Raw genomic sequence first — 24,186 nt, forward strand, 5'->3', positions numbered from 1 at the left:
GGGGGGGGCGCAGGACGGGTAGAAGAGGGGAAGGTGAGGGTAGTTCATTGATGGACTGTTGGTTGTAGTGACAGGTTTTCTCCGCTGTAACTCCTCCTTTCTTGTCCTCTTCTAACTAACTCTCTCCCACAATATTGAGAGCTCACACTTGAAATATCCAAATATTTTATCTTTGTCTTCATGCAGGGCAGAACCCTTTGGCCTCAAACCTGTTTTAAATCGAATAGATAAGCCAGGTGAGTAGGTGGTTTACAGATATCGCAGGTAAAGTTGTTGAGGAATTGCACAGACTTCCTGGGTGATCAAAAGTGTTAAGAAACCTCTTGTACATCTTCAGAGTAGAGATGGGTATATTTTACAAACACATCAAAAGGTTGAAATCAGATTATTAATGTTTCTTGGACCACTGGGAGGAAGAGATGTTTGAAGCTCATGTTTAATATAATTTCCGACATCTGAATGAAAAGAAGTATGTGAGTGGAGATTGTTTTCTAGAACTCAGAAGAGAACGGCACAGCATTTCCAGGGGAAAAACGTGACTGAAGCATATCAGTTTTCTTTTATATGTTTAGTGACTGTTCTAATAAGGATATGTATAAAGTTAAGAAACCAATTTGAAACCTGGAGGTCAACATAGGTCAACAGTATGAAACCTCTTCAACTTTTAACATAAAGTTTATCTCTTTCATCTAATTTCTAGATACGGCATTGCCATAAACCTTCGGCCCATATTTAAATGGGAAGGCAGCTGGCCTGGATATCTGGAACTTTTTAGGCTCCTATTACTGAATCTCTTGTCACTGGACATAAGGAATACTCTGGTGGCTCTAGAACTAGTCAGTTCCACAGAATAACCACACAGCAGACATGTTTGCGAAACTGAAGAAGAAAATTGCAGAAGAGACTGCTGTTTCTCAGAGACCAGGAGGAGCGACTAGGCTCCCCAGGACAGTGAGCAAGGAATCCGTTGCCTCCATGGGAGCAGACTCAGGAGATGACTTTGTAAGTATCTTTCCTTAGTTTTGAGTATTTGGTGCCATGCCAATATGTGTTTTAAGTAATATTAGGAATGCTTTTCAGATGTACTTTACAAAAACTCTGTGATTCTTTCATAACTTGTGTGGTTTGTGCCTATGCAAGACCTGTCACATCTGATGCTGCTTACTCAACGCTGCTTTTCTCTTTCCTCAGAGTTCTGACTCCCTTTCCCTCGTCACTACCTTGCCCTTCTGTAGTCTTTTCCCATTCAGATGTCTTGTGCATCTTCTTTTCGTCTCTCAAAATTCTTGGGCTTGTTTTTTATTCCTCACAGACTTTAGGTCATTGTTGCTTAACAAGGCCTATGAGTTGTGGTGTAGGGTTAGTCAGAGTACAAAGTTTAGTGGGAAAGTTAATGAAACATGATCAAAGCTGCTCCTCATGGCAGTAGCAAGTCCCTTCCTAAGTCGCTTGGTGATTGTAAAGATTTCAGAAACCACAGATACTGCCGTGATAGGAAAATGTCTTTAGTAAGTGATAGGATCCTCTTAAGTAAGATGGTCTTTTAAAAACTGATGCAATGCTTATTTTTAAATGAATGTATATAATGTATCTGTAAAGGATGAAGCATAACAATATTATCTGATATTATTTTTGAATTTTATATAAAAATGATCTCCCATAGGTGGTCCTCTTGGACTTTTTTTTTTTTTAACCTTAACCTGTTTCTAACATGAAGCTGTGGTTCTTTTGTTGTTGTTGTTATTCATTTATTTTTATGGCTGTAAAAATTCCCGCATTAAAAAAAACCCAAATTTCTCTCTCCTCCTGGTGGTAGACCTCTGAGTTGTTTCCATAGTCAGATGAATCTTCCTCCTCCTTTCTTCTACCTCCTGAAACGCAGGTCATATTATGTGGCAGAAGCTCTTAGGTTATTGGGGTGGAGCAATAGATTACCAGATCTAAATTATCATTGGCTCCCACATTTAACAGGAAATGTAAGTGCACATTTGGATGCCAGGCTAAATGGCACAATTTTAATGCTGAGTTCTGCAGCAGAAGGAACTGCCTTGTGTTCACACTGACATGCTAAAGGAAATTTCTCATCTAGAATGTATTCCAGATACAGAGATCAGCCTGAATTCAGGTCTGCGTGACTTCTAACCCAATCTATTAGAACTTTCTTTATGAACAGTCCAGCCCTCAGTTTTTATGTCCAGATCAAACTGCGTATCTAGTTCTCCACCCAGATTCCTTTCTCTTGGTATCTCAAATTGTAAAAGTGCAAAACTGAATTCATTAACTCCATCTCTAGTTCACAGGATGTGAATCTGCACTGGGTGCCTTATGCCCTCCAAGTCACCAGCTAGAAACTTTGATGATGTTTTAGATTCTTCCTTCATTTATTTCTAGGTCTTCAATCAGCAGGTCGTATTTTGGATCCCATCGGAATTTCTGTCTCTCAAATTTGCCCTCTCCCCTCTCTCTACTAGTAGTACTTGCACTAGTGCTGCCGTTGTAGTTCAAGCTGTCTGTCTCTCTTGGACAGGTTGCCTCCAGTAGCTCCCTAAAATGATCTTTCTAAAACACCGGATCTGCTCAGGCCTCTCTTACACCCCTCATGGCTTCTCTACCATCTTCAGGACGAAGCGTAAACACACTCTGATAGTGTAATGGTCAACTCCTGTGGGCGCCTACAGCTTACCTTTTCAGCTTCACCTCGCTCCGCTTTCCGCTTTCCCTCAACTGGAATACATTCCTTCTTGCCCACATATGCCTGCCTGTGTTGTTTCCACTCTGAGATGTTTCTGTCTCCCTTCCTCTTTCCCCCTGTAGTCTTCAGACAGGCTCTTGGGTATCCTTCAAGGCTCAGTTCCCATTCGAGTTCCAAGAAATCCCCCTGACCCAACCTGCCCCTCTCACACACCCCAACTCCTTACTTCTCCTGGTTGAGTTTGGTGCCTTGTCATTTACATACCTCAATCCTAACACTTTATAGTTTGAACTAAGGTCAAGTTATGGAGTCAGACCTGGGTTTGATTCCTGGCTTCATCCGTATTGTGTAACTGGTTGATTTCCTTCTTTTCTGTGCCTTAGTTTCCACATTTTTAAATCTTGAGATCCTCAAGATCACCTCCAGAAGCAGTGATTCTGCAGAAGAACCCATGGGACTCAGCATCTAGTGGTGCTCATGACTATAATTTCTGAAAGGGTTTATTCAAGGGAAAAGACAGGTCAAAGTCAGAAGGAAATCTGATGAGCACTTCAAAGAGCCTTCTCCCAGTGGAGTTACACAAAACCCGAAAAACAAGCCCACTGCCACCTCGTCAATTCTGACTCAGAGTTACCCTTTGAGAGAGCAGAATTGCCCCCTGGGGTTTTCTTTTTCTTTCTTTTTTTTTTATTTGAGGGGTTTATCTGTCCTGGATTCTGTGTGTTGAGAGCTCTTATCTGTACCGGTGTACATGCTCTGGTCTAGCCAGATTTGTAAAGTAAAACTGGGGTCATGATAGTGGGTGGGGGTAGGGTGGGGAGAGGAAGCATTAAAGAACTAGAGGGATGTTATATGTTTCATCCCGGCTATACTTCATCCTGGCTGGTTCATCCTTTCCTTGTGATCCTTCTGTGAGGGGATGTACAATTGTCTACAGATGGCCTTTGGGTCTCGTTCACATCAAAATGGTTGTTTGTTTTGGGTCTTCTGGTGCCTGATCCCTGATCCCTGATCCTGTCAACAACTCGTGATCACACGGATTGGTGTGATTCTTCCATGTGGGCTTTGTTGCTTCCCTGCTAGATGGCTGCTTGTTTAACTTCAAGCTTATAAGACCCCAGACACTCTGTCTTCTAATAGCACCATCAGCTTCCTTCACCATGTTAGCTTATGCACCCATTTTGTCTTCAGAAATTGTGTCGGGAAGGTGAGCATCACAGAATGCCAGGTTATTAGTGTTCTTGCATTGAGGAATAGCTTGAGTAGAGGCCCAATGTCCATCTCCTACCTTAATCCTTAACTTATACATATATGTATATAGACCTATATCCCTTTCATTATATAAATATATTTATATATGTACATGCCTATGTTTATACTTCTATAAATGTCTTTTGCCTCCTAGTTCTTTCCTCAACTTCCTTTCCTCCTGTCCCGGTATCATGTTCGACCTTCATTTGGCTCTCTGTACTTCCTCTTGGCTACATTCCACTTAATCGAATCCCACCAGACATTCTATGCCCTCCTTGTCATCAATTTTAGATCTCTTGTTGCCCCCTAGGGTTTTCAAGGATGTAAATCTTTTTAGAAGCATAGAGGTTGAGGGCCTCAAATCACTGCCCTTTCGCACCCTCAAGTCTCCTTGAAGTCACACAAGGATGTACTTGATTCACCCTGCAACGAGCTGCAGTAACACCTCTGAAGAGCCTCCCAGACACCCATTAGATATTCGCCAAGGCTTTTATTGGGGCTGATTGTGTAGGCACCCTCTGCCTGACACACCAAAGGCCAGACTCAGAAGGAAAGCAGGTCTTCAGCATAAACCAAACTATTTGTTGAAATAGGCATAATGAGCCCATTAGGAGGGGAGGACATGGTAGAAACCCTTCTAAAACCCTAAGTTCCCAGATGCCTGCCAAGGACCAACTTTACAAGCAGGGCTTTCCAAGGACAGCAGTCTTAGGCCCAACTCATAGTAGATTTTTTATAATTAGTAGTTTAATTGCTGCTACTGCTGTGTTAGGCCAGAGCTCTTTGTTACACCACCTTTCCCAGGGCTTAGGACACTACTGAGATAGGAGTAGACTTCCAAAGATTCATGGAAAAATGGAATGAGAAGGTAATCCAATTTTTCCACAGTCTTTTTGAGACCCCCCTGGAATAGGATAATAAGAATAATCATAACATTAATAATCATAACATTTTCTTATACTGCTAATAGTAGGTGACATTTATTAAAACAAATTGCATACTAGGCTCTGTTTTGTACATTTGACAAGTATTGACTTTAGTTAAACCCCATTACAGCTCTGAAAGGTAGATACAACTTGTAATCGCAGTTTACATATAAGGAAATCAACTCACAGCCAAGTTGAATCATTTACTGGAGGCCCAACAGCTGATAAGTGATGAAGCTGGCATTTTAATTCAGGTCTTCTGACTCCAAAGACTCTCCTCTTGACTTTACGCTGTACTGCCTCTCAGTAAATGTAGGGTGGGCAAGTGGGTGAATCAATATTTGAATCAAAATACTCAACTACCTTAAAAGCATTTGGGACATATAATCTAGAAATGTGATTAAACACTGAATATTAGGTAACAATTTTCACTTTCTTTAAGTGTGATAATGATGTTGTAGTTGTAAAGGAAAATGTTTTTATTTTTCAAATGTTTATCCAGGAATTTAGGATGAGATGTCATGATGTCTGTTACTTATAGTACTTCAGCAAAATAAAAATGGATAAAGCAAATATAGGAAAAGGTTAGCAATTATTAATATAAGATGCAGAATGTTCACTGAACTATTTTATCTACTTTTCCATTTATTTGAAAACTTTTATAATTGATCAAGGATTCATGAGGGGGGAGGGGAGGAGGTAAAAGGCACTGATACTAAGAGCTCAAGTAGAAAGAAAATGTTTTGGAAATGCTGATGGCAATATTAAGTGTGCTTAATACAATTGAATGATGGATTGTCATAAGATTTGTAAGAGCCCCTCAATAAAATGATAAAAAAGTAAATTTTTATAAAAAAAGGTAAAAAAGATAAATATGGGTAATATTTATTATCAACAATAAACTTTGCCCGTAAGTTTGAAGATCATCCGGATTGTTTGGGGAAATTGGTGTTTCATTAATATGTTGATTTATTGAAAGTATATTATATAGAGAGTTGCTATTAATCAGTATTGACTTGATAGTGGCAAATGAGATAATAGTCACTGTCGTCTTTGTGCCTTAGAGCTTTAAATGGCCACCTGCTTCCTTGCAGAGGAGGATAGTGAAACCCAGTGATTTTCCAGTGTCAGTGAGACACAGCCTCTGATCCCGTGCTACTTCCTTAAAAAGCCTTTCTTGAACTCTTATCTTGGGGCCTTCTTTTTGGAAAAATAAAGTGATTTTTGCTTTTATCATTATAAATATATATTGTTTATTTAGTACAGTGTCATCATGACTTTATTTTGATTTCTTTACCACTGACAGAAAGAGTAGGAGAAAAATGAAACTTTCTATTCCTGTAAAGAGTACAGTCTCAGAAACTCACAGGGGCAATTCTACCCTGTCCAGATAGCATCTCTGTGCGTCGGCATTGATGCAATGGTAGTGAGTTTGGTTTGGGGATTTTGGATAGAAAGAGGGAGAGAGAGTAATTGATCGGCGTAGCATTCTTATAGTTCCTTTACATTACAGAGGGAGATGAGTTGCCCTCATTTTACAGGGAGAGAAACTAGACCCAAATCATTAAGAAGCTTTTGAGTGGTCACAGTTAGTTTAAATATAACCAAACCAAAAAGTAGGAGTTTTCTGCCTTCCTGGTTCAGTGCTTTTGTCTCCCACGGATACAAATCCAAGTGTATAAATCCAACCCCTCCTTATGTCTGTCTCAACAGGCTTCCGATGGAAGTAGCTCCAGAGAAGATCTTTCATCCCAGCTTTTAAGAAGAAATGAGCAGATACGGAAGTTAGAGGCCAGACTTTCTGGTATGTCTAAGAATGCATAAGAAATGAGCAATGAGCAACTTGCCTGGCTCTCTCTCCCTCTGAAATAGCCAGGGGATACCCTTATGGTTATGATGATCTAGCAAATGGAGCAATTTGCCCTCATTCCCTCTTACTCTTTTAGTGTACTCCATAAATATAACTTCAAAACTGAGCTTGAGAATTAAAAGCAAAAATACTTAGGTTTTCCTGCTCCTGAGTCTTCTAGCCCTGGATGCAAGAGGTGTTCAAAAGTGTATGTAGAATAGATTTGACCATCTTTCACCCATTAGCATAGCTTGATTTCCTATGGAGGAGGGTAGTAAAGGGTATTATTTCTAGGTAGTGGCACACAGCTGTGTTCATCAGCTTTAGTGTGGGTTTGGAGCTGTGTTGCCACTTGCAATAGCTTCAGATCACCTGGGAAAGTGTCCTGGGTCTTTGGGCAACTCTTCACTGGTATAAGGGAACTTCAACACGTTTGTGGAAAAATGAAAGTAAAAGATAAAAAATAGAAGCTTTTTTGTCTCAGCATATGCTCTATCAAATCAAGACACTTTTGTAAGTGTTAATACTAGCCATTTAGCCCCTCCCTAGAGAAATGAAGGTCCTAGAAATTGAACCATGTCAATGCAGCCTTTTTTGTATTTGTATTAGTAACTGAAGAAAAATGGGTACCCTTTACAGGGTTTTAAGAGTAGGGGGGTGGGGATTAAGAAATAAGTCAAAAGGAAGGAGCCAAATTAGGACTAAAAGATGGAGGGAGCTAATGATTTCCCATTAAAAAAACTCTCAAAATTGCTCTTGTCTGACGGGAGGAATGAGCAGGAGAGGACCATGGTTATGGTCGAAAAGGAATGTTGAAGCTTTCCTAGGCTTTTGGCTGCTTAAGTGCTGGCTTACTTTCTCAAAACACTATAGTAAACAGGTGTTGTTCTTTGTCCCTGTAGAGAGTCAACAAGCAAACTGCCTTGAGCATCCCCCAAAACTCTTGCCCTGACCTTTGCTCTTGGCCGGTTTGCTTTTGCTTTGACTGGACCACTTCCACCTCTTGGTACCTATTGCCTCCATTGTGCTTTGATCTCCTGTTAGGATTCTTCAAATAAATGCCTCAGGCTCTCGATCCTACTTGTTTAAAATTTCCATTGAAAGCTCTGCTCTTGGCTGATCTATGTCCAACAGTTTGGGCACCCATGGAGCAGAAAGTTTGCTCAACTTTAAATTTTCAGTCAGAATTGTATAAACTAATCCCGTTGACACGTCAGCCTGTGGTGTTGGCCATTGTTTTTGCTATTAATCATCACGCCTCTTCAATTTGTACATGAATGTGAGATTGTTGCTCAGAAACTGATGTGGACATTCTACACTGCAGACTTTATCTCAAAACATGTTTTACATTATACATTTGTAAACTGCTGATTTCTTTGGGGCAATTGTTCCCTTGTACTTTTTACAAAGCATCAGTGATTTAACCGTTGTTCTACCCAGGCTTTACCATCAATATGATGATTGTTCTTGTTTCAATTTTAGAAGAATTTATGTTACTCTTTTCAAACTGATGTCTTGTCCTTCTTAAGTGGCTCAAATTAGATCCTACGCAGACACAGTATAGCAGTTTCCAAAACCAGACCAAACTTACTATCATCAATTCAGTTCTGACCCAGAGTGATCCCATGGGGCAAGGTAAAAGTGCCCCTGTGGGTTTCTGAGACTAGCTCTCTGCAGGAGGAGAAACCTCATCCTTCTCCTGTGGAGCAGCTGATAGTGCAAACAGCCAATACTGTGGTTATGCCCAATGCGTAACCCACCACACCACCAGGACTCCTGTGTTGTAGCTGTTAGTTGGCCATTGAGTCAGTTCCAACCCATAGCAACCCTGTGCCTAATAGAACAAAACACTGCCTGATCCTGCACCATCCTCACAGCTTTTCTTATGCTTGAGCCCACTGTTGCAACCAATGTGTCAATCCGGCTCCTTTACCAAGCCCTCTACTTTACCAAGCATGGTATCCTTCTGCAGGGACTGGTCTCCCCTGGCAGCATGTCCAAAGTATGTGAGGGCTCCTATAGCAAATTGTTAACTCCAGCTCACTGCCTTCAAGTCGATCCCAACTTACAGCGACTCCATAGGACAGAGTCAAACTGCCCCCTGGCTTTCCTTGTATGTTTATGCTGCCCAGAAGCACCTGGTGGATTTGAACTGCTGGCCCTATGGTTCACAGCCAATTATACCACCAAGGCTCCTATAGCAAGTTACTATAAGTTTATTTTGATGCAAAAAAATTATTTTAGATCTCTGCCTAGATTTTTAATAATACGAGTTTTCTATGAACTTTTCTAAGACCTTTCAAATTTCTAATTTTCATACCTATATAAAAATTATAACTCTCATTACATCTTTGTGTGCAAAAATTTACACTTTCCACAATTTACATTATAGCCTTTGCCTGAGTAGAGGATGAGCTTACTAGAGTTGTAAATTCTTATTTTGGTTACATTTTGAACGCTGCTCCTGTGAAGTGCTCCATACCTTTGTGTGTCTTTTTGTTCCCTTGCCTAATGCCCATTGCAATGAAAGCAGTACATCACAAAATGCAGCGAATTGTATATGAAGTATCTATGTTTGTGCAACTTATAAGAGCTCTGTAATGTAGCTCACAGCTTCCAGTTAATCCATCCGTTTACTTCATTCTTCTCAGGCTTAGCAAGAATAAGGTCACACAGGCAGTAAGTGGTAGAGCTAGAATCCAAATTTCCAATTTGTCTGATACTAGAGTTCATACTCTTTACTTTAAATTTGTCACTAGCATGTGACCCTTACCAATAATGAATTTAATAAGTCAAATAACATTAAAGTTGTTTAATTTGGGGAGGGAGATCTATAAAACAATTATTACCTTCGCTAATAGAGCTGGAAGAATAGTTTGGGCTTGACTTATGTTAAAGAAGGCATAGAAAAGAGAACTGAAGTTTATTTAGCCCTTTTATGCCCTGGTTATTGTCCTAGAAACTTGGTATGAATAACAGAAACAATGGCAGTTAACCATTTATTGAACACTATCCAGGTGCTTAAGACATGTGAACACTCTGGTATCATCTAATGCGTCCTTTGAGGTAGGTACAATATCATCATTTGATATATGATGAAACCAATACTTAGGATCAGGAATTTGTTTAAGGTCGGTCCTCCTGCTAAGGTCTAACAGAGTTGAGATTTTCACAAGTCTGCTTTTCCACTAGAGCACACTGGCTCCTCTGGCCACCATGATTAATTCTGACGCTCACCTTTCCTGTGGCGTAGGTATCTCAGTTCTCAGTTCCTGGGTAGAAAGGAAGCCGACTTTTCTAGAGAATTAAATGCTTTCACAAGAAAGACAATCTAAGTGTTAGGTTATTGCCATTGCCTACTGTTAGTCATAGGGACAAAGAACAGCTATCTAGGTAGCTCTCTTTAATCTGCCCTACTGTGGAAGCTGAAGGGAATGTGGGAAAGTGGGATTTGAAGTGCACTAGAGAGATGGCAGTGTGTTCTTCATAGCAGGCATGTCTGATGACCAGACCAGGCTGAAGGAGTCTGTTTGTATTCACCATGTACACTGTGACAAGTTTGTATATACTTGTACATGTTTGCCTGTGTTGCTTGTTGTTAATGAGAGACTGTCTGCCCAGCTTTCCGTAACAGGAGTGGTTTTCAGGTTGAGAAAAATCATCATCATTTTTTCACTCATTTTTTTGTTGTTGTTTAATTAACTTCTTTTCCTGATGTTTGTCCATTCTTGGTGCGTGCATCACCCTCCTCACCCAAGACTATGCTGAGCAGGTCCGAAATCATCAGAAGATAAAAGAGAAGCTTGAAATTGCATTAGAAAAACACCAGGATTGTACGTATTTTTTTTCCTGGCTTTTTCACTCTTTTCCAGGATTTTTTTTTATATGAAACAATAGTGTATATATGTTTGTCCTTCATCAGAGTTCAAATTTTCATTTTATAGATAGTGTGCTATTTAAACAGTTTGACATACAATATTTGTCTGATATTATAAGTACACAATATTTGTGTGTGTTGCCTTATAAGCGTGCTTCTTAAGAGGCTTTCTCCACCCAGTTGACCAGCTTATTGGCTGCCCTGAGCCTTTAGTGAAATACAGTGTCTGGCTCTGGAGCCTGCATGGAGGAGGAGACTTGTGTCTCACCTTCGCTTCAGTACTGCTGGGCCCAGTAACTGGGCAGAGCCTCCGGCTGTCCTCACTCCCCTAGTAAGAGAACGTACAATTTATGTGGTCAGCCTTCAATTCCAGGTTTTCTTTGGGTTTAATCCAGGAAAGATGTTAATGAAAGTGGAAAGCTATTAGTTATTGATATATTATATATTAAACACTTTTTTAAAGGAAAACAGTGAAAGAAAGGTTTCTTTGTTTTGTTTTCATTCTGATAAAAGTGCCCATAGGCATCACTTAGCAACAGCGTTGATGCTGTCTGGCAAACTGCCTCAGAATTCTATTGTTACACTGCCTACAAAGTTATGTTTGGGATCTTCCTAAAGTGTGTACTCTTGACGATTAGAAATATTAAAAATAAAGCCTGTTGGAAACACCCAGTAAAGAACACTGTGGTCCATTACTAAGCCCGGAAACTTCTTCTGGGAAAAACTAGGGTAGATCAGGCTTTCCCTGTCTCTGAATGAACTTAATATAGGAGATAGTTGTGAAGTAATCACATAGAAAAATGTCAAGCTGTTTCTGGAATATTTCCATGTCTCAAATAGAGCTTTTTTGTTGACAGTTTCCATGCGGAAATTTCAAGAGCAGAATGAGACATTCCAAGCCAACAGAGCCAAAATGGCAGAAGGGCTGACTTTGGCATTAGCCAGAAAGGACCAGGTATTTTCATATGTGGGCACTTCCCAAGACTGGTGGGTAGACTTCACGTAGTGACATGATTTCAAAAACCATAAACCTGGTAGAAAATGTGCACAACCTAGGAGGAAAAGGGTGATCAGTCCTGCACGGTTTTGTGTGGCCTTACTGTTGGAAATCATCGCGCAGCTTTACAGTTTTCGCTGTGAAATGTGACCCCAAAGACAAGAGCGACTGCAATTTTATAAAGTAGAGGTGGCAAGTAGTCCATTTGTAGTCTGATGCAGGTCCCCACATAAGGAGCGAGGTCTCTGCTCTCTAAAACCTGTCTCAAAGCTAGGCCCTCAACCATGTGCCTGCTGTAATGGAGAAGAAAATATCATCTTGTACCATGTCCACTTCTTATACCCTCTCTTCCCAAATGTCCTTCACCTTTAGACAGTTAGACGGGAATGCCTTTTAGTGAAAGTCCCAACAGAATCATCCACTGAAAGATACTAAATGGAAAGAAAAACAACAACAACAAAGGCAGACGTGTGTTCCCTAGACGGGTTCCTGTCCTGGTCCCAGTCCCGCCGACGCGACGTCTGCTGTAGGAGGAAGAAGAGGTGTTGGACCCACTAGCCCGTTGCCGCTATACTTTGCCACCTTATCTCAGCTCAGAATGAACTGTATGCCCAGCACCGCTTGCCTCCTCAAAGACATCGACAATGAGTAGCTCATCTCCTCCCGATGATGTCTGGATTGAGACCATTCCTCCCGGAAGGAGCTTGTAGAGTGAATCACAGCAGGGCACTGTTTTGTTGTTGTTGTTGTTTTTAAATGCCGTTCTAGGTTTTCCGAATTGCCATTCTCTACAACAAGGTACAACATCGCATGACAACCCATTCACCTTACTCCAGTGTCCTGTCCCCCACAACTTCCTCCGTTTCCATGGTTGTGAAATTAATCCTGCTTCTGAAGAACTGGGCAGCCGAGGTCCAAACACAGAAGTGCCCCAACAGACAACTACATTGGACCTGCAATAAACCACAACAGTTCGATTTAATTGACCATTAAGCCGAGGTTTTATTCTGAAAAAAAAAAAGAGAGAGATGCTAAATGAATGATAAAGTGGAAAATTATAGTGATACTGGAAATTACAATAATTATGACATATGACATATTTTGTTCAAGATAGTAACATTTTCAATGTAAGCATCAGCATGTACTTACAATTATAATTTAATGGTCAAAATTTATTATGTTATATACTATTAAAATATATATATTTCTTTCATCTTTAATAGGTGGGATGATTGCCTTGTTGGTTTAAAATACATATTAGTCATCTAGGATATTTGTTTACCAGGAAAAAAACTCATTTCACTATGTGGATAACCACAGCATGATTATATATAAATGAAGCAGATAATCTAAAATCAGTGCATCTTGGTTGCACACAATTGGTATATGGACTTTTCCCTACTTTTCTATGGTTTGTGAATACCAGGTTACTCATTTCAGATTACATGTTGATAAAAATCAAGGGGGAGAAGAAAAGAATCATCAGGGATTGCTGAAATACCCGCCCCCCCACCCCCCCCACACACACACGCACACTTTCAGTCAATTAATTTCTCAACAGTTGCGAGGGTTACCCAACTCAGCTGATCACAGATACCCCTCCCAAGACATAATAAATGGTAATCATTGGAAATCACTTAGTAATAACAATCTGAAGATGATACAGCTTTTTAGAGAGTGTTTAGTAAAAATTTACAGACTTATGCTGTGCCCTGGAATTTTGTGTAAAGTTTATTTTGTTCCTTTTAGGGCTTTTTAGTTTCTTAATATTAAGCCAACATCCTAATTCGTTTATTTGTGGTTTGGTTGATTGGCTGGTTGGTTGCTTGCTTGTTGCCTTTTAGGGGGGAAGTTGGGATTTTGTCTTATTTTCTGAAAATCTTAATATCACTGATGTCTTCTTTAGAAATTGTACTTGTTTTTTTTTTGTTGTTGTTGCTGTTTTGTTTCAGGAATGGTCAGAAAAGGTGGATCAGCTTGAAAAGGTGAGTTCATCTTTATTTTTCAGCTTGGGCCTTGGGAAATGTTTTATTCAGTAGCCAGTGTCCTGGTGCTACACTCTTAATCCCACCCCATCTCCACATTCCCCCCACAGACACTGACTGAAAACCTCAAGCCCTTCCATTTTTGGTGGGTCTGCCCCTTCTGATGTGTCCTGCACCCCTCTTTTCCCTTTCTCTGTGCTCCTGAAAGCTACTAAGTAGGAAGGACTACTTCAGCAGAGCTCCCTCTGACTTCCTGTTGGGCTCAGCCAGTGTGGAACACCAATAGAATTCTAGGTGAGGAAGAGTGTGGTTAGGATGTTTTTATATATCCCCAGCTTTCTCTATGCAAGAGCCTTTCAGGTTAATTGTACCTCATGACCAGACGGCCCTCTTTGCCCCCACCCCCATCATTTTATTGGGGGCTCATACGACTCTTAATCACAATCCATACATCCATCCATTGTGTCCAGCACATTTTTACATTTTTTGCCATCATCCTCAAAAAATTTGCTTTCTACTTGAGCCCTTGGTATAGTTCCTCATTTTCTCCTCCCTCCTCAACCCCCCTCCCTCACAAACCCTTGATAACTTATAAATTATGATTATTTTGTCATGTTTTACATTGTCAAACGTCTCCCTTCACCCACTTTTCTGTTTGGATAGCCCTCAACAGAATTTTTGTCCCTTTCATGCCCAACCTTACTAACACATCACTTTTTTGGTTTTTCTTATCTAGCCCTCAGCTTTGATATGTTCTTTTACTAACCATTCTTCAAAATAGCGCATTTGAGTGTCATCTTTTCCTACTGGGACCTTTACTGATACTGTGGGTAGTTTTCCATTCAGAATACTGTTTGAAGAGGAGTGGGAAGTTGGGTGTTTTTCACAGTTCATCATCAAAGAGATGCGAGAACCTCATAGCTGGAGACAGGCAGAAAATTGATTATTCCAGTACCACAGATTCTGCAATGTTATATAGGTATCTTAAGCAATTTGTTTCTGGTTTTAGGAATAATCAAGAAGATCAGATTTCGAGCCTGTAATTAAAAAAAAAATTGTGGTAGAAGCAAACACTTATTTCTTAGGTTGATATATTCAGTTGTGAAATATATTTACTGTTAATTTTGTTAACTAGAGAAGTTTTATTAACTGAATCTTTCCATAAGACACCACGTTACACTAGTGGTTTTTTTTGTGCTGTAGAAATCTGACCACACTAAAAGATACATTAACAAATTTATTTAAGCAAAGAATTACAGAAAAATCAACCGGTCTCCCAAGGAAACTTGTGCTTTCAAAAAATCCAAGATATACTATGCTAATGATGGTCTTTTAAAGTGTGGTGTGTGAGTAAAATGAAACCTTTCTTGTCATAAGAGAAACACTTTAGAATTGTGATGGTAAAAATTCATATTGTTTTGAGTTTATTGTTTTTAATCTCTTAAAACTGTAGTAGAGCAGATCCATATAGGATGAAATCAAATAAAGCCTAATCTAGTTCACTAAGATCATTTCCTCACCATTTTTTTTCTTTTTCGAAGATGGCTCGGAAGATGTTTTAAGCTGAGAAAGAATAATGAGATGTCTGTGTAGGTCTTTGAAGCCAATTTGGTTTAGGGAAATGTTATTTCCTTATTGTTTTAATGTATTTTCCATGAGGCCTTAGAAACCATAGCAGCACGCTTCCTCGCAAGTGATCATGCAAAGTCATCATTTAGTATCAGTAATATCTAACTTTTGTCCACTTGCAAACTGAAGTTAGGTCAACTTCTAGAGGGTTATTTGGACTTACTTAGTAATTCCTATGATTCAACCAGTGCAGGGTGTCCCTGAGAATAAACATGTAAAATGGTTATTTGAAACTGCCAAATAAACTTAAGAATCTTACACGTTTAAGTAATTTTGGCACTTCTTCCATATGTTCACAACGACCCCTTACAACACTTGAAATATATTTTCTTTTTAAAACATTTTTCTATTGAGATGAAATTCATATAGCACACAATGAGCTCTTTTAAAGTGTACAATTCAGAGTTCTTTAGTATATTCACAATGTTTTACAAACACCAGCTCTCTTTGCTCCATATTCCATAGTTACCTCTCTCTGATCGACCTATTCTGTGTATTTTGTGGACAGTGATACCTTGGAGAGCCGGAATTTGAAGGGACGTGTTTTAGCAAATGTTCCCTCTGACAGATTTCCACCTTCCCTGAGTCTAGATTGCAGTTTGGCTGGAAATGAAGTCACGCACTATGTAACCTTTTGTGTCTGGTTTATTTCCTGAATCTTTTCAAGGTGCTCCAGGTTCTAGCACCTTTAATACTGGTCCCCTGTTTTCCTTTATGGTTGAGTGACATTCCCTTTCTGCATGTGCCGCGTTACGTACTCATTCACCGATGAGCCTTGGGGTGGTTTCTCCCTGTTGCCCGTTACACGCAATGCTGCCATAACCACTCGTCTACAAGTGGGAAATACTTTTAACTCAAAGGAGTTGTAGAGAATTCCTCATTGGTCTATATTACTGTAAAATTTCCCATTATTAATGTATTATTGTTTACTGGTATTATATTTCCTTAAGATTTTCCAGTAGTTAGAAGTCTACTTGGATAATATGGATTTCTAATGTCTTAGTTGCCTGAATTGATGTTAGCCTTCTCCAAACAGGAAAAAAGGTTTCTGACAGCTCAGCTACAAGAAATGCAGAACCAGAGTTTGAATCTTTTCCAAAAGAGAGATGAAATGGATGAGTTAAAGGGCTTCCAGCAGCAGGAACTGAGTAAAGTAAAGCACCTGGTGAGCATGGTTGTTTCAGTAACTCATTGCAGCAAAGAGGATTAGTTACATGTTTTTGTTAGTCATTACTTTTTGATTCCTGGTAAACATACTCCAATAGTCCTTTATACTAATCACATTTTTATGTTTCTAATTTCTTAAAATGGGAAAGTTTGTTTTGAAATCTGTTCTCCTACCTTCTTTTCTTCCTTTTTTAAAAACATAGTTACTAAGCTTATTTGCCCGTATAAGCCCCCAAAAGTGTTATAAAAGTATGGTTTATTGGTCTATATTTTTTAAATTATATTTATCACAGTAACCCAGTGAAATATTACATCTTTGTGTCAGCTTTTGAAAAAAGAAGAAAGTTTGGGGAAAATGGAGCAGGAGTTGGAGGCACAAACCAGAGAACTTAGTCACACCCAAGAGGAGTTGATGATCTCCAATCAGATGTCTTCAGACTTGAGGCAGAAGTTAGAAGAATTGCAGAGACGCTGCTCAGCGCTGGAAGAGCAGAGGTTCTTGCTTGGTCTGTGGGGCCCTTGGGAAGCGGCATTAGTGTAGCTGGGGTATAGCCCACCTGTCTTTCCCTATTGCTCATTCCCATACTTTCTGATTCTAACACTAGCAAAGGCTTCTAGACTGGTTCTCACTTGCCAGGGGTTCAAGGTACCCCCACCCCCTGCACCTCTCTCCCCTTATCCCCTGCTGAGACTTTAACTCCACGCAGAGCTAAATTATGAGCAATTCAGCAGTGGTTTTAATTTGCCAGCTATTGAATAACCAAAGCCATATGAGGATTTCTTGTTTAAACATGGATGGAACTTTTTCTTTGCATTTCTGCTTCTATGAAAGCCAAAGAATGTTCTCCATTGATGATTCACTTGAACTAACAGTGTTTTTGCATTTGTATTTTTCCTGTGGAAGAGTGTTTCTTAGATGTGATATCCAAACTCTTTCATTGTCTACTTTCTTTCAATGAAGAGATCATGTGACCGCTTCAAAAACAGGTGCGGAAAATAAGATCACAGCGTTGGAGCACAAGGAACGTGAGCTCCAAGCGTTTATTCAGCAGCTTTCCACTGACTTGCAAAGGGTAAGGGAAGTACTAAGAGTGGACCTGGATTTCCAGGATTCATGAATTAGGGTCAAAACTAATTCTTTCAGAAGCTTCAGCCTAAGAGTAGCTATTGAAACTTCTGTTTCTCATGCACTCCACATTGCCCCAGTGCCCGGTTTAGCCAGGCTGAACTCAGATAGATACCCTTGCCAAACAAGGGTTACTTAACAGAAGAGGCCACAATACTGTGTCATCTGATTATCGCAAGTTGCTAATGAGTCTGCCTCCAGTTCAAACAGTGTGTTCTTCATATGGTTCAGCTTTTATTTGCTAAGCATACAGATTGAATAAGTATGGTGAAAGGCTATAACCCTGACATACATCTTTCCCGATTTTAAACTAACCTTTGTCATACCTGGCTCTAATCTTACATGTTCTTAACAGGTTTCAATTCAGGACCAGGAGTACTCTGTATACAGTGCTTCGTCCAGGACAGCCTTCTCCCAACCCTTGGTCTCATGGTCTGCCTGGGCACATATTTCAAAGCTCTTTTGGCTTTCAAACCTGTGGTCCCTTGGCCTCTGTCGTGTTTAGGCAAGTGGAGCTCTGCTGTTAAGTGCTTACTCCACCAGCAAGCCTGAGCCTGAGCCAAGTTCTGGCACCCTAGGTCAGAAAACTTAGCTCTTGTTCCTCCATTACGTGCACCCAACTTTGCAAGCAAGTCTCAGCTTTCTTTCTTTCTTTTTTTTTTTTTTTTTTTTTTATTGGGGGCTCGTACAATTCTTACCACAATTCATACATACATCTATTGTGTCAAACACATATGTACATTTGTTGCCCTCATCATTCTCAAAACATTTGTCTTCTACTTTAGCCCTTAACATCAGTTGCTCATTTTCCCCCTCCCTCCCCACTCCCCCCTCCCTCATGAACCCTTCATAATTCATAAATTATTATCATTTTGTCATAAGTTACACTGTCCAACATCTCCCTTCGCCCTCTTCTCTCCTGTCCATCCCCCAGGGAGGAGGCAATACTTAGATTCTTGTCATCGGTTCCCCCTTTCTACCCCACATTCCCTTCACCCTCCAGGCATCGCCCCTCTCACCACTGGTCCTGAGGGAGTCATTTGTCCTGGATTCCCTATGTTTCCAGTTGCTATCTGTACCAATGTACCGCCTGTGGTCTAGCCAGATTTGTAAGGTAGAATTGGGATCATGATCGTGGGGTGGGGGAAGCATTGAAGAACTAGAGGAAAGTTATATGTTTCATCGTTGCTACCCTGCACCCTGATTGGCTCATCTCCTCCCCACAACCCTTCAGTAAGGGGGTGTTCAGTTGCCTAGCAATGAACTTTGAGTCTCCACTCTGCACTCACCCACCTTTACAATGATATGATTTTTTTGTTCTTTGATGCTTGATACCTGATCCCTTCGACAGCTCGTGGTCACACATGCTGGTGTGCTTCTTCCATGTGGGCTTTGCTTCTGAGCTAGTTGGCTGCTTGTTTATCTTTAAGACCCCAGACGCTATATCTTTGATAGCCAGGCACCATCAGCTTTCTTCACCACTTTTGCTTATGCACACGTTTTTCTTCAGTGATCATATCAGGAAGGTGGGAACCCACTGATATGATTTTGCTTCTTTGATGTCTAATAACTGGTCCCTTTTGCACCTTGTGGTCAGATACAAGTCTCAGCTTTCTTGCTACATGGGCCATGAAGCCCACCCCTCTGCCTTGTGGTCTTGCTTCTGCTGTATCTTTGCTGCCACGTCTCCTTGATCAGAGAGCTTCAGGCAGGGATCTTAGGGTTCAGAGCACACATTCTACTCCTACCTGTTTTTTTCCTGGTGGTAGTGAGATTCTCCTGCCAGTCTGAGATAGGGCATTTTAAATCTCATGGGATGTCCCTCCATTAGGGATCCATGTGCCTTGTCTGCATGGTCCCACCCCCAAAGATTCCAGCTACCTTATTTTTATTATTGGCAAGCTATCACATTTGATGAGTCAAAAACAACTCACATTTGCATAGCATCCACGTGGATAGTGGTTATGTGTTGGGCTGCTAATTACAAGGTCAGCAATTCGAAACTACCAACCTCTGCGTGGGAGAAAGACAAGGCTTTCTACCTCCATAAAGAGTTAAAGCCTTGGAAGCCCACGGGCAGTTCTATTCTGTCCTTTTTTCCTTGTTCATAGGACTCGATGGGAGTGAGTGTTTGAGAGACCCAGACATCTGGTGGAAGTTACGAAGACTGTCCAGGAGAGCCATATCTAGTCATGAGCTGTACCACAACGTACGCTACCTTACTCGCTGTCCTATTAGGGTCAGCCCTGTGTCTCCCCACAGGAGTATCTTGAATATTCTTGCCCCATTGCTCTTGACAGAAAAGCTTTACCATTTTTTGTTTGTTTTTTCGTTTCCAAAAAATCAGTTGGATTATTGATTGGACTTGGATTGAAATTTATAAATCCATTTGGGGAACATTGATTGCTTTAAGATGTGAATTTTTTTTAATCCAAGAATGTGGTCTATTTGTTGGCTTTTCTTTTTAATGACTATGAATAAATTTCTGTAATTTTCTCCATGTAGGTTACTTATTATTAAATGTACTCTTAGGTACTTTTATTTTATATCACTTATAATTGTGTCATTTAAAATTTATTTTTCCTGTTTGTTGGCATTTAGAAATGGTGTAATATTTATTGACTGATTTTTAAAAAATAACAAAAACACTAATAATGAATCTGTAGTGCTATTTCTTAATAGCAATCATACCATCTGTAAAAACTGGTAGTTTTCTTTCCAATTCCTTTTTTTCAAAACAGTTTTATTAGCATATAATCCACATATCATACAAAATTAGACTAATCAATAGTTCGGTCACATCAGGAAGAGTTGCACAGTCATTACCATGATCAGTTTTAGAACATTTTCTTTTTTCTTGTACTCATTGTTAATCGCTCCCTTTTTCCAATTCTTATACTTTTTTTTCCTCCTTATTTTACTTGCTGGATAAGATGTCAGGTACAGCATTGACCATAATTTCTGAAGACTGGCAACTTGGCCCAATTCTTCAAAATGTTTTACCAACAGATGTTTCCTATAGATTTTTAGCAGTTGAAGGAAACTTCTTTTACTTATTTAAATCAATTTATGATGTGTAATTTACATACTACAAAATGCACATCTCTGACATTTAATAATGAGGACCTTTAACAAATAATACCCTCATGGAACCACTACTACCACAATCAAGCTACAAAATATTTCCCCCAGCCCCAAAGGTTCTGTAGTGCACCTTCCAGTCAGTCCCCACTCCTAACCCCTCTTAACCCCTAAGCATTTTCCTGTCACTCTAGATTAAATGGAATTTTCTTGAGGTTTCCACCAACTCGTCAGTATACTTTTAAATATATTTTTAAAGTTTTTTCAAACCTTTTTTGTGACTTTGAATAGGAAAGTTAATAAGGTACTTTGGTCTGCCCTACTACTGAGCTTAGAAGTGTATTACTGTTTTGACTCTGTAGAATGTGAGTTGTAATATATTCAAGTTTGCATAGCTAACAGCCCGTAGGTATAGAAGTATGGGATATGGTGGAGAGGCCTGGAGTGTCTCACATTGTACAGTCCACACATGATTATGGTAATTGAAGTAGTACCGTGAATAGGAGCAAAGAGAGGAGGATAGAGAGGCTTAGATTGACTCCTTGAAAACTTCAAAATGTAAACCTCAGGGGGAGGAGGAGGAGTCCACCACCACCACCCCCAAAAAAAAGAATGAATGAGAGTTAGTAAAATAGAGGGTTATAAAATTGTGACTGCTGACTGTAAATCTTGGGTTTAGTAGTTAGCAAGTCTATTGCTTAAATTGAGGAGAGCGTTTGCCTCTTGGTGTGCTTGGTCTGAACTGGATTTCTGAAGATGGCTGGATTCGGATCTTGCTTCTTTCTGTCCCATAGAACACAGCTGAGGACAGAGCCTTAGGGAACTTGATGATCCCAGAGGGGCCAGGAAGAGAAGACTTGTAGTATAATGTACATGCCATGTGGAGTGTATTGGTTCTCCTCTGCTTTCACCAATAGGTCACTGCTGAAGCTCAAGAGAAAGATAAACTCATCACGCATTTGCAGGAGAAGGTCAAGTCCTTGGAGAAGCAGCTGGAACAGAACCTCTCAGGGGAAGAACGTGCACAGGAACTGCTGAAAGAGGTCATTTTCACTCTCTTCATACCACCTGCCGCCCACCAGTGTTGGAAAGACAGTGGTGACACTTTCATGAAGTCCTAGAGCTTTAGATCTGGAGAGCCAGGAAATAGCTTGTTGAACAGAGATCTCTCCCCAACCTCAGATTGTCCTGCTTACAACAAAAATAGCCTCAGGTAACCTGTGAGTACCACTCTTCCGGGAAAGGAGAGCGTAGTTTAGGGATCCGTATGAACAGATAGCATCCTGATCACCAGTAAACCAAAACCACTCACTGACCTCAAGTTGATGCCAACTCCTAGTGACCCAGTGGGGCAGGGTAGAACTGCCTTTGTGGGTTCCCGAGGCTCTAACGATTTACAGGAGCAGAAAGCCTCATCTTTCTCCGGTGGAGTTGCTGTTGGTTTTGAACTGCTGACCTCACAATTAACAGCTTAATACATAATCCACAGTGCTCCTCTACCACTAAACCACACCTGGTGACTTATGCCCCACTCCACCCTGCCTTTTTCACCCTTTATACTCTACTGGCCAACGAAAGCACTTAGTAATCACCCTTTGGCTTGAGCAAGAATTGCGTTGGGCAGCAGACGCTCCTTGGCTGATGCAAGCCGTTGAATAGACTAGCCTTTTGGCAAGTAGTGTACATGAACTTACTTTTTCCTCAATCTGAGCTCTTCTTCCCACGTTACACCATTTCTCCTCCCTGCATTCCAATGATTGGCATCACCATGACATAGGTGACCAAGCAGAAACATCCGAGATTAGACGCTCACTTACTACTTGCACTTCATTTTAGTGAACTGGCACCATCCTATCTGCTACTGCTGTACTGTCACCGCAATGCCAGTTGAGTCTCACAAGAGAGCTTCAGAAAGCTCTTGGAAAAGTGGAATTTACAAATAATAGAAAAGTCCTACAAGCTTTTTTAAATTCCCTCATATTGACCACTTGTCTGTCTGTCAGTTTGTCATTCTGTGGTGGCTTGCACATTGCTGTGACCCTGGAAGCTATGTCACTGGTATTTCAAATACCAGCAGGATCATTCAAAATGAACAGGTTCAGCAGAGCGTGCCGACTAAGAGCAGACTCCGAAGGAGCAGTAGGCGATCCACTTCTGAGGAATTAGCCACTGAAACCCGTGGGACTCGTAGTGACATAGTATCAGAGAGCGGCGAGCTGATGAATAGAAGCAGAGAGTGCTAGAAGTTGAGCCCCTCGGCTCAGAAGGCACTGACACCATGGCCACAATGACGGCTCCAACCGAGCAATGGCAGGGCCAGCTCAGGACCAGGCTGTGTTCCCACCTGTCGTACATAGGGTCCCAGCTCACGGGCACCTCAGCAATAGCGGATGAACAGCTGACCAACAGGACTCTCCTCCACCATCTAGAACAGGTGTCCACATTAATGGCCAAGCTCTTCTTCCTAAACAACATTTCTGACCATATCAATCCTTTAAACATCTTCCCCAAACCCCCTACAGTTTGAACTGAGAATAATGTGAGTCCTAGGGTATAAATTGGTTTCTAGATTACAACTGCCTCGGTTGGTATCTTGCTTATTTTACTTACTAGCTTGTGACTTAGAGCAAGTCATAGAGTCTTTGTGTTTGTTTCCTCGTCTTTAAAGTAGGATCAATAATGGCAAACTTAATTCTAAAATTGTTATGATTAAATAAATTGCAATATATGAAGTGCTAAGAGGTCCTCGGTTAGCATAAACAGTTTGTACTTTGCTGATAACCAAAAAGTTGGCATTTCCAATTAATATGCCATCATCCTCATCTGCTTCTGTAAAGATTAAAGCCAAGAAAATCCCTATTGAGCTGTTCTGCTCTGTAACAAAACTAAAACCAAATCAACAATATGTGAAGTGCTTAAAATGGTGCTAGAATAGGAACTGGAAACACAGGGAATCCAGGGTGGATGATCCCTTCAGGACCAGTGGTGAGAGTGGCGATACTGGGAGCATAGAGGGAGAGTGGGTTGGAAAGGGGGAACCGATTACAAGGAACTATATGTGACCTCCTCCCTGGTGGACGGACAACAGAAAGTGGGTGAAGGGAGACGTGGGACAGGGCAAGATATGACAAAATAATAGTTTATAAATTATCAAGGGTTTATGAGGGAGTAGGGAGCAGGGAGGGAGTGGAAAAAATGAGGAGCTGGTGCCAGGAGCTTAAGTAGAGAGCAAATGTTTTGAGAATGATGAGGGCAATAAATGTACAAATGTGCTTTATACAATTGATGTATGTATGGATTGTGATAAGAGTTATATGAGCCCCTAATAAAACGATTTTTTTTTAAATGGTGGTAGAAACATGGTAAAAAAAATCACTGTATCAACAGTTAATAGGATACTATTGTTGTGCCATCACCATTATTATAACATTGGTTTCAGTGTGTATGAAATTGACTTGGGGAAGTGATTCAAAGCTCCCACCTTGAGAAGTACTACCTACAGATTGAAGTCCACACTCCTTTTGACCACGTAGAGCTCCTCCATAGTGGCCTTCTCCCAAACTCTCCCATCTCAGTGTGTGGCCTAAGTCAGCCATCTCAGTGACT

The 24,186-nt window shown here is 40.5% G+C and overlaps 1 protein-coding gene across 7 annotated transcripts in view; it reads left to right on the forward strand.

The window, feature by feature from the left end:
* Positions 1 to 24,186, forward strand: part of GOLGA1 (golgin A1) — a 52,782-nt gene that overhangs the window by 765 nt on the left and 27,831 nt on the right. For 6 of the 7 annotated variants that reach the window (XM_045290188.1, XM_045290186.1, XM_045290185.1 and 3 more), the window contains exons 2-11: positions 187 to 236; positions 701 to 1,002; positions 6,583 to 6,673; positions 10,477 to 10,551; positions 11,453 to 11,550; positions 13,545 to 13,577; positions 16,243 to 16,371; positions 16,699 to 16,868; positions 17,335 to 17,446; positions 21,498 to 21,623. In XM_045290188.1, the coding sequence (XP_045146123.1) occupies positions 868 to 1,002; positions 6,583 to 6,673; positions 10,477 to 10,551; positions 11,453 to 11,550; positions 13,545 to 13,577; positions 16,243 to 16,371; positions 16,699 to 16,868; positions 17,335 to 17,446; positions 21,498 to 21,623 (969 nt within the window). In that variant the 5' untranslated portion in view covers positions 187 to 236; positions 701 to 867. Of the gene's footprint in view, positions 1 to 186; positions 237 to 700; positions 1,003 to 6,582; positions 6,674 to 10,476; positions 10,552 to 11,452; positions 11,551 to 13,544; positions 13,578 to 13,736; positions 13,872 to 16,242; positions 16,372 to 16,698; positions 16,869 to 17,334; positions 17,447 to 21,497; positions 21,624 to 24,186 lie in introns of those variants that run through there. The other variant, XM_045290190.1, reaches the window with a different exon arrangement.

This window comes from Echinops telfairi, unplaced genomic scaffold (assembly GCF_000313985.2).
Source record: "Echinops telfairi isolate 266 unplaced genomic scaffold, ASM31398v2 ScPeMD7_32;HRSCAF=126, whole genome shotgun sequence".
NCBI classification, from domain to species: Eukaryota; Metazoa; Chordata; class Mammalia; order Afrosoricida; family Tenrecidae; genus Echinops; species Echinops telfairi.